Raw genomic sequence first — 8,722 nt, forward strand, 5'->3', positions numbered from 1 at the left:
CACCATCATGTGTGTGTGTGTGTGTGTGTGTGTGTGTGTGTGTGTGTGGTGTGTCTCGGGTAAACACTGAATAAGAAGGCTCCTGGGGTTGGGGCACGTTTGTGTGTGCCCTTGTATGTTGGTGCAGTGTTTGGGGGCACAAGGAAGTGGTGGATGTCCTCGCGTGTACTCCCGCAGGTGGCTAGACTGCTAGCCAGCGCCGGGAAAGCTGAGGTCCTTTCCGTGTCAATTGTGCGAGGTCATGTGCCTAGACAGGTGGTGGCGCTCCCTGAAGGACTCATTGCAAATGGGGCACTTGAGTTTCTCCTCCCGCCGCCGCTTCACCAAGGGCTCCATCGCATACTCCTTTTTGTGGTGCGACCTCATGTGGTACACTAGGTCGGAGGTCATGCGGAAAGAGGCGTTGCACTTGGCGCACCAGTTCTGCGCGGGCAGACACAGCGAGGTGAAGGAGGGCGGCAGCAGTGTGAGCGCCGACGGCAGCTGCAATTGCAGGGGCCCAGCGGCCGCGGCAGCCGCAGCTGCAGCCGCCGCCGAGCTCTTGGGCCAGAAGGCTGTGGCATAGAGGAAGGGGCTCTGCTTGGGCAGGCTGCCACCGCCACTCTGCAGGGCCCCGCAACCTCCGTTCAGGTCCGCGGCCCCCTGGAGCTTCACTGCCAGAGGGTCAGCAGCGGCCGGGTAGAGTCTGGTGGGACCCACGCCATCGCCGGGATGGCAGGGCTCGAGCGCGCCCAACTTCTGGCCCAGCACCAGCGGGGACAGCTGTGAGAAGGAGCGCGCCGGCTGCGAGAAGGCGCTTTTGCGTTCGTCGGATGCTGCGCCCTGGCCACCGCCCGCACTACCTGAACCTGCTGACCCAGCGCCGCCCCCTGCGCCGTTGCCTCCGGAGGCGCCCAGCTGTGGCACCGAAGTGAAGGCGCTGCCCCGCGCGGGACTACCGCCCTCCAGCCTGCTGGGCAACGGGCCCCCAGGCCGCGGGGCCAGCAGCTTCTCCGCGCCTGCCGGAGACGCAGCCGCTGGCGTGGAAGAGCCACCGCCACCACCTGCGTCGTGATCCTCGGCAGTGGTGCTCCCACCATCCACAGTCGCCTCCTCCTGCAGGCCGGCCCCGCGGCCAGCCTTCTTCACCTCCACGAAGGCGCTGCGCTTCGCCTCGCCGGTCTCGGGGCTGGGTGGCGCGAAGAGGCGGCCGTTTTCTTCCAGGCTGAAGTAGCTGCCAGAAGCGCGGTACTGCTGCGGCGTGCAGACCAAATCCTCCTTGGAGGCTGGCAGGGGCCGCTCGGCGAAGCGCGCCCGGCCCCCCACCAACCCGGCCCCACCGCCTCCGCCGCCCTCCACAGCCTCCTCCGGGAATTTCCTCTTCCCTTTGCAGACGCCGGTGGCGATGCCGTCGGGACTCAGCTCCGCCTCCTGGTGGCCTGCACTGCCGCTGCTGCTGCTGCTGCTGCTGCTGCTGAGACTTTGGGCCGGGGAGCAGCTGCTGCCTCCCCGGGAATTTTCCAGTTCCCGGGCCAGGTTGTGAAAGTCTGTGGATGGCTTTGCGCTGCTGCCGCCGGCGGCGGCGGGTGGGTTGCTGCTGTCCGGAGAGGGGGCCGGGTAATGATGGATGGGGCCAGCCTTGCAGAATTTGGGACCCGGACCCAATGGCGTCTCCTGTTGCTGCTGCTGGTGGTGGTCTTTACCGCCTCCTCCGCCCCCGTGGTCTTTGGTGCCCACACCGCCGCTTTGTTCGTCGTGGGGACTCAGATCAGCGCTGTGAAGTCTCTTGGGGCAGCGGAAACGCAGATGCGCTACGTAGGGGAACTCAAACTGGAAACGTTGGCTGCATTCCAGGCATGTGTAAGGGGACGACCCTGCTTAGTGAGCAAACACCACACACGCACAGCACATGATTACTCAGCATCTCTCGCAGGCCACTTTGCCATCATCCCCTTCACAAATCCACTTTTATCTTTCAGGGTCTGAGTGCCCGAGAAAAAGAATACACCATCTGACCTTAACTAACTTTGCTTCCTGCTTTGGGGGAGTACAGTAATCAAACACGTGTGCCCCTACCTATCCTCGCCTGTCTGTCCCAGTTTCATTCTGTACTACCCCTCAGAAGCTCCCGGTAAGAGTCGCAAAGGTAGAAAGGGCGCACCAAGGCGCCCGGGTGAGACCCCGCTGTTCCCAGCACCTCTCCCCAGCTAGCGAGGGGCCCTCATGCAGGTCGCAAAACCAACCTACCATTCATTTTGTTGTGGGATCTAGAGGGGCAGAGTAAGAGTAACTCAGTCAGTTCTTTCCCGTACCAAACTAGTAATTCCTCATCTTTGGCAATCCTGCGGAGAGAGCGGTAAAACAGCTGTCCGTTTTTTATATAGGCTTCAAGGTTCTGTTCTTCTTTATCTCTGGCTGATTGGACCAGCCGCAGCCACATGAGACCTTCTGAGGAACCATTTGCCGCTGAAGTGTCTACCTACAGTTCAAAATAGAAGAAAGAAGACAAGAGGGAGGGGAGAAGGATACCCAATAAGAGAAAGAAACCAGAGAAACTAGGATAATTTCCTATGTCTTTTCCAAAGAATCATCTGAGACCAAGCTTCCAAAACTTGACTAAGTTGGAATACATGCCTATGTTTTTAACCAGTAGACAGGAAAACCATCCTTTGAAATTTTACATCAATCATATAGATTATTTAAGTGATCATTTCCACATATTGGTTGAATACTAGATGAGGAAATTCCTTTTTACAATATGAATTAGTGTTCCTCTCTTCAGAATTTATTTCCAAATTATCTTACATTACTAAAATCTGGAGAATTTTGTTTGGGGAAGTAAAAGGCAAACTTAGATCTTAGAAATTATTCTGTGGCACTCATCTTCCTAATTTTGGCATGGACAATTAATGGCTTTTCTTTGTAAAGGCAGAATAGGAAGTGAGAGGCCTGATCAAATTCAAACATATGGACTGATGCTATGCTGTCAAAACAATTAACATTTTTACCTAAATACAAACTCTGGTCACTAGCTAATGTTATCAAAAGAATGTAATACTTAAGAGATGGGGAGGCCTCCTAGGTTGGAAAGTAAAAGTACTCACAGAAAGTACTTAGTATGCAAATAGCTTCAGTCCCAGTGAAATCTCCCAGAGAGTTTAGGAAGTCACATTCATCAAGAGGAAAACCCAGAACTGAGATACTGATTCAGACATTTCTAGCATTCCCTATCAAATTTTGTCATGTATTCCAGAAAAGCAGTTGACAACAATTTGAGTTTAATTTTTCTTCTCTAATTTTAGGTGTGTAAACCAATATTGCTTGCATTATTGCATTTTCTACATTTAAAACCTGTCTCTACTTGTCATTAAAATGACTAAGAATCCATTTTCAATAGGACTTTATCCTCATACACCTACACAGTACCAATGGAGACTTACCCGAAAGATATAAGGTACTGTTCTCTTATCAGTGGACTTGAGAGCTATGAAAGCTATGCTGTCATACAGGGAAGTATGGCTCAGAACACAGGGACCGAATATAGCATTCTCAGGGATGTCGCAGGTTGTATAAACGCTGGTAAAAATATCTGTCAGACATTGTTGGACAGCCTTGGCATCTCCATCCCAGATGCCCCGCTGGATGCCTGAATCCTCCATCACTAGAGAAAGATACACAAGATAGGGAAGTGAGATACATTATTGCTTTTCCTGCTTTGAACCCAGGCAGAGCACTTCCACTACTAGACAGATTTTTTCTTGTACTTGCCTGATTTTTTTTCCTAGCTCATATGTTTAAAATAAAGCAGATTAATCTGGCATATATAAAAAATGCCAACTAAGAAGTAGTTTCCTCTTCTTCTTCTTCTTAAATTTAATAATCAGAATGATAGGAGATTCAGAAAAGAAAAGAAAGAGCTAGGAAAGACTAGATCATTTATTTGTGCAGTACTTTGGCAATAGATGGAGTTTGGGGTGAAGATAAGGAAAGAAAAACATTTTTTAAAACCAACCTATATCAAATTTCTTAAGTGAAAGAAACTTAACCCTTGAAGAAAAGATCTTATCTTTCTATATATTGAACTGAGTGTCTAAGAGCTGTTTTTTTCCTTTTCTTCCAAAGAGGGAAGCAGCATTAGCAAGCAGGCAGAGACAGCGGAGCATGGCGAATGGATTTCAAGTGGAGTGTCAGGGCCACTAATTCCGTGTCAGCTAACCTTTCTCTGCAGCCTACAAGAAGGGACGTATGTCTGCTCATTACCATAATCCAACACTGTCCCTCCGAGGCTTTAATTAAAAGCAGCAAGCAGAGGTAATTATTTTTTTTCTCGACATGCTTATTTATGGATGAGGGTGAATCCCAGTTACCTTGTTATACAAGAGGGTGTATTGAGTTTCCTGTGGCCCATGAAGTGAGGAGGTACAGGGCAAGTCTGAGGTGTCCCCTGTCTGAAATACCGTGTGTAATGACTGGTGAATTCTTTTTTCCCCAGATACGACCCTGTTTGGGCAAGAGGGGGCAGCCCTGCTTGAATAGTCCTCAGTGGGCTCTCCAGCTGTTTAATCCGCAGCAGTTTAGAAAGTAAAGCCCCAATGGAAGGTTCTCTATTAAGCTGTCATAAAGGGACATTTCCCTTCCTCTGTCACTGGACACCCCCTACAAGGCTTATCACTTAAAAGAAAAAAAAAAAAAACTCCAGATATTTAAAAATTTTAGACTAATTCTGAAGTAGCTGCATTGTTTGCTCTTTATGACTAATCAAAATATTTCTCCAAGTTGGTTTTCTCCTAATCTAAAGGTAGTTTTTCCCCACCCTTGGCAATGATCTCTTTATATTTTGTATAATTTAAGTAGCGGGAAAGAGTAGACCTCATTCTTTTCCTGCAAAGCTATACATTAGGTAATAATATTAGCAAAGTCTATTTTTATCTTAATGTCTATTAACCAATTAGTCTTTCAAATGTGATGACAAAGTAGTGTCTTTTTCATCGTCTTCCTTTTCAGCTAGCGGAGCCTAAAACTTTGGTCAGCCTTTTCCCGTATTCCCCAAATGACAAGTGCTGGTCTGTATCTACCAGACAGCAGAAATAAAGAAAATACCCATAAAGTACAAATTTTATTGTGCTACACAATTTATCCCTGTGCATTTTTAAGCCCACACGAGGTAGCCTTCCTCATGTCCAATTGCAAATTAAAATGCATTTTTTTAAAAAGGACTTATCATCTTTTCAAGCGAATCCTATTTTCCCTTTCTCAATTTCCTCTAGTTTAGCGTTTTATGTTCTAATTTTTCTCTTCTTTTAAAAGTCTCTTTCACACAAGCGTTTCATTGTGCCTGGAGGTCGCCCGCCACTTCGGGCAACAGAAGGGACGCAGTCATTAAAATGCAGTTCTACCTAACAATACGGTGAAAAGGTCCTCGCTATGCCGCGCTAATAGCCGTCAGCTTAGCCACCGCAGCCGCCACGAGCCTCAAGCCGGTCACAATAACCCGTGGGCAAGAGCCTGGGCTCGCTAACCCGCGCGCAGTCGCCTTTGCGACCCAACCTCTCACAGCTCTGCGTCCTGCTCTAGGCCCAGGGTTCTCATCCACCAGGGGGATCCTCCCCAGAGCCGACGGGACTAGCTGAAAGCTGGTCGCTGCTGCCGGTCGCTCGCCCTCCCCTCTAGGCAGGCATTGTCTGGCTGCTGCGCTCTGCCCAGTCCCTTGCTTCTCGGGCAAAGTGCTCCCCAACAGCTCCTCCTTTTGTATAATCTTATTGGCAGTAGAGATCCCCTTAATAATCATTTTCCCCTGCTCTTCTAGAAAACCAGGAGAAGAGGACAAAAATTTCCACTCTTCCCACCAAACCTGCCTTCTCCCATCCCCCTCCCACATCAATGTAAATAGACTTACCAGGAATAAGGTCAGAATCTAATCGCCCAAATAAGGCCACCTGGACCGGGAAGATGCAATCGAGTGTTTCTTTTTGCCTATTGTATCAGTGTATTTCCATGTCAAGAGGTGTTGGTGTTGCTGTCTTGTAGGCTCTTCCTAAAGAGAGGAGAGATGGAGAGATGGGGAGAGAAAGATGAGGGGAGGGTAAGAGAGAGAGAGAGAGAGAGAGAGAGAGAGAGAGAGAGAGAGAGAGAGAAACGGAGAGAGTTGTACAGATGGACCCGATGCAGTGACTGACTGGCACGCAGACACACACTTTTTGTTTGCTGCACATAATCTGCCCAATGACGCGTGACAGCCCACGTCCCCTCCCTTTAACTCTTTGCTGGGCTGGGCGCTCCCTCCGGCGCCGCCTGCCTGGAAGCCTTCTCCCTGGCCTGCTGGAAGCCTTCTCCCGAGTCTGCCCCGTGCCTCAAGAATCCAGAGCACCTTCCCGAGTGGCAACGCTTCTTCAAGAGCGGCCGGTCCAACTCTACCTAAAAGCTTGGGCCCTCTGGTACTGCTAGGAGGGGGAAATCAGTTTCAGGATCGGAAAGAAAGGTATCCAAAAGACTGTAGACGGGCTTTTTCCGTTTTGCTGGGAGTTTGGAGGACCTAGGTCAGAGAGCTGGACATGTAGCATGTGCGTGGACCCCGCGCATGTATTTCCAGAGTTTGAGTTCTGTGGACCAGGGAGAGTTGTGGGATTATTCAGGAGGGATTCTGGGCCACTGAGCTGCCGCTGATTTGCGAAACTATTGCCTGGGGGGGGGGGGGTGATAAAATGGGGGTGGGGGTGGGGTGGGAGCTGTCTTTACAAGTGCTCACACTACTAATCCCTCCCCCGCAAAATTGGAAGGGGCCGTACTTGGGTGAAAACTTGGCTTAAGCTTCCCGTGGCCCAGGAGATGGGTAAGGGGATAAAGTGGAGTTGTCGCCAGACCTCCAAAGGGTACTTATACTGGTCTTCGGGTCCCAGTACACTGGTACCTGGGCAGGGACGGGAGGACATTCAAGGGAAGAGCCCAAGTTACCGGACAAGATGTTTCTGCATTTACACCCTCTGTGTTATGGGTTCTGAGTAGTCCCCGAGGGGTCCCATAGTGGGAGTAGCCAGTACTGTAAGACGTCGGTGTGGGAATGATTTAGAGTAAAAATTATTACCGAGATGGACTCCAAAGAGCTTTTTCACGTCCAGTCGGTGATGGAGGAGTGGATGGAGTTGCCCAGGCCGTCTCCGGAGCCTCGTTTGTGCTCTAAGCTACTTAGAGGCTCCACTTACCCTTTAGTGCAGCAGCTGATGTTAATGACTTGAGGTCTTTAACAGCCTGAAAGTTGACAATTTCGCAGGGGCCTTCGGGGCTCCTTTTCACTGTTCAGCTCTCTACTCCTAAGGGAAGAAAGACCTTTGGGTGGTATAGCTGATCCCTCAATTCCCACCCACACTATCACTACATTGAAGTGGGCAATCTGTCAGCTTTAGGATAAATCGGATTGTGTAGCCGGCTAAAGGGCAAGAGGCAGAACCACGATTTGAAGAGGAGACAATCTCGGTCAGGCTCCCACCCCCAGGGTTGAAATAAGGTGAGTATAATAGGGGTTGGCAAAAAGCCTCTTACTGTGTTAGTTGGATCCATTCACAGCTCTGAGACCTCTCCCTATAACCCAGGGGTCAACAAGGCATTGAATGTCTTTCCTTGCAGGCGCCTGCCCTCCATGGAGGCAGGAGATGGAAGGATCTTGCAAAGCAGAAGTGAAATGTAGGGTAATTTCCCAATGAGTTCATTTCCATAGGGTCTCTTCTCCCAGTTTATCTTACCTGGTCAGCACCCCACACAAGTTTGCAGTCCTTCAGATCAGACAGAGCCTCTACCTAGATTAAGGTGGGACCCAATAAGGAAAGGGCTACAAAAATCTCCATATATGGGAGAAAGGGCAGAATTTTCCCTTCACTTGCAGGTTAGCTACTGATTGTTCAAAGAAAGCTTCTAGAACTGCAGGGTTTTTTTTTTTTTTCATCTTAAGGTGTCATTTCTCTTATGCAAATATATGCAGTTTTAAGTAGTTTGCCTGAGTGACCCCTAATAACAGAGGCTCAGTACAATGAAGGCTAGCATGTCTGCATATGAAAATCTGCAGCTGTATTTAGTTATCTTGATGGCTGCTCCATCATGTCTCATATTCAACTGTCCTCTCTCCATCCCAATCATTTCTTTAAAGGACCGGTGGGAGAGTTACAAATGTTGAAAAGATTGCTTCAAACATCTGGGGAAAAAACACTCAAGACTGAAGAATAATGGCAAGATTCTTAAGTGAAATGAGAGAAGAGAAGAAAAAGAAAGAACAGGAGAAAAAGGACAGCAAGTTAAGACTCAAAAGTAGCCAAAACAGAAGTGCAGTCCTGCAGAAATCACAGCAAGATACAGCGTGTGCTGGGGTGGTGTGAGGGTGGTGTTCAGGAATTTAATTCCATTAATCTGAGGAATAGAACACTTCTTTGTGCCTGTTTTAGCTATTCTTTAGAAAACACACAGTTTGTCTTTTTCAGAAAAAAAGTCATCTGTCCATGCAAGCCACTTTTGTAATCCTATCACACACAGTAAATGTAAAAGCATCCACTCCAGAAGATGGGCATTTAGAAAAGAAGCTCTAAATGGAAGACATTTTTCTTGTGCCTTGCTTTTTTTCTTAAGTACAGAGAATTTCTCCTTTCTACTTTATACTATGTCTCTTTTACATATGAGACCTTGTCTCCAGTTTGTATAATACAAAGAGTGTTTCTGGTACTTAAAATGGGGGTGGGTAAACTTGACCTTTAAATCTCAA

General features: G+C 48.7%; 1 protein-coding gene across 1 annotated transcript; it reads right to left on the bottom strand.

The window, feature by feature from the left end:
- Nucleotides 1-225: 225 nt before the first annotated feature.
- On the bottom strand, nucleotides 226-3,638 carry Prdm8 (PR/SET domain 8). Its single transcript, XM_077803591.1, has 3 exons — nucleotides 3,420-3,638; nucleotides 2,227-2,458; nucleotides 226-1,853 (listed from the first exon to the last, which is right to left on the bottom strand). The coding sequence occupies exons 1-3, from the start codon at nucleotides 3,636-3,638 to the stop codon at nucleotides 226-228; spliced, it is 2,079 nt and encodes a 692-aa protein (XP_077659717.1).
- Between the last annotated feature and the right edge of the window lie 5,084 nt (nucleotides 3,639-8,722).

The sequence above is a fragment of the Urocitellus parryii genome, chromosome 10 (assembly GCF_045843805.1).
Source record: "Urocitellus parryii isolate mUroPar1 chromosome 10, mUroPar1.hap1, whole genome shotgun sequence".
NCBI lineage: Eukaryota > Metazoa > Chordata > Mammalia > Rodentia > Sciuridae > Urocitellus > Urocitellus parryii.

What these genes read in the sequence shown, in the direction of transcription:
- Prdm8 (XM_077803591.1), bottom strand. Translation starts at nt 3,638, where the DNA reads ATGGAGGATTCAGGCATCCAGCGGGGCATCTGGGATGGAGATGCCAAG. An exon ending in CAGTACCTTATATCTTTCGG is followed by an intron (nt 2,459 to 3,419) that starts GTAAGTCTCCAT and finishes TTTGAACTGTAG; the next exon opens with GTAGACACTTCAGCGGCAAA. An exon ending in ATCCCACAACAAAATGAATG is followed by an intron (nt 1,854 to 2,226) that starts GTAGGTTGGTTT and finishes CTCACTAAGCAG; the next exon opens with GGTCGTCCCCTTACACATGC.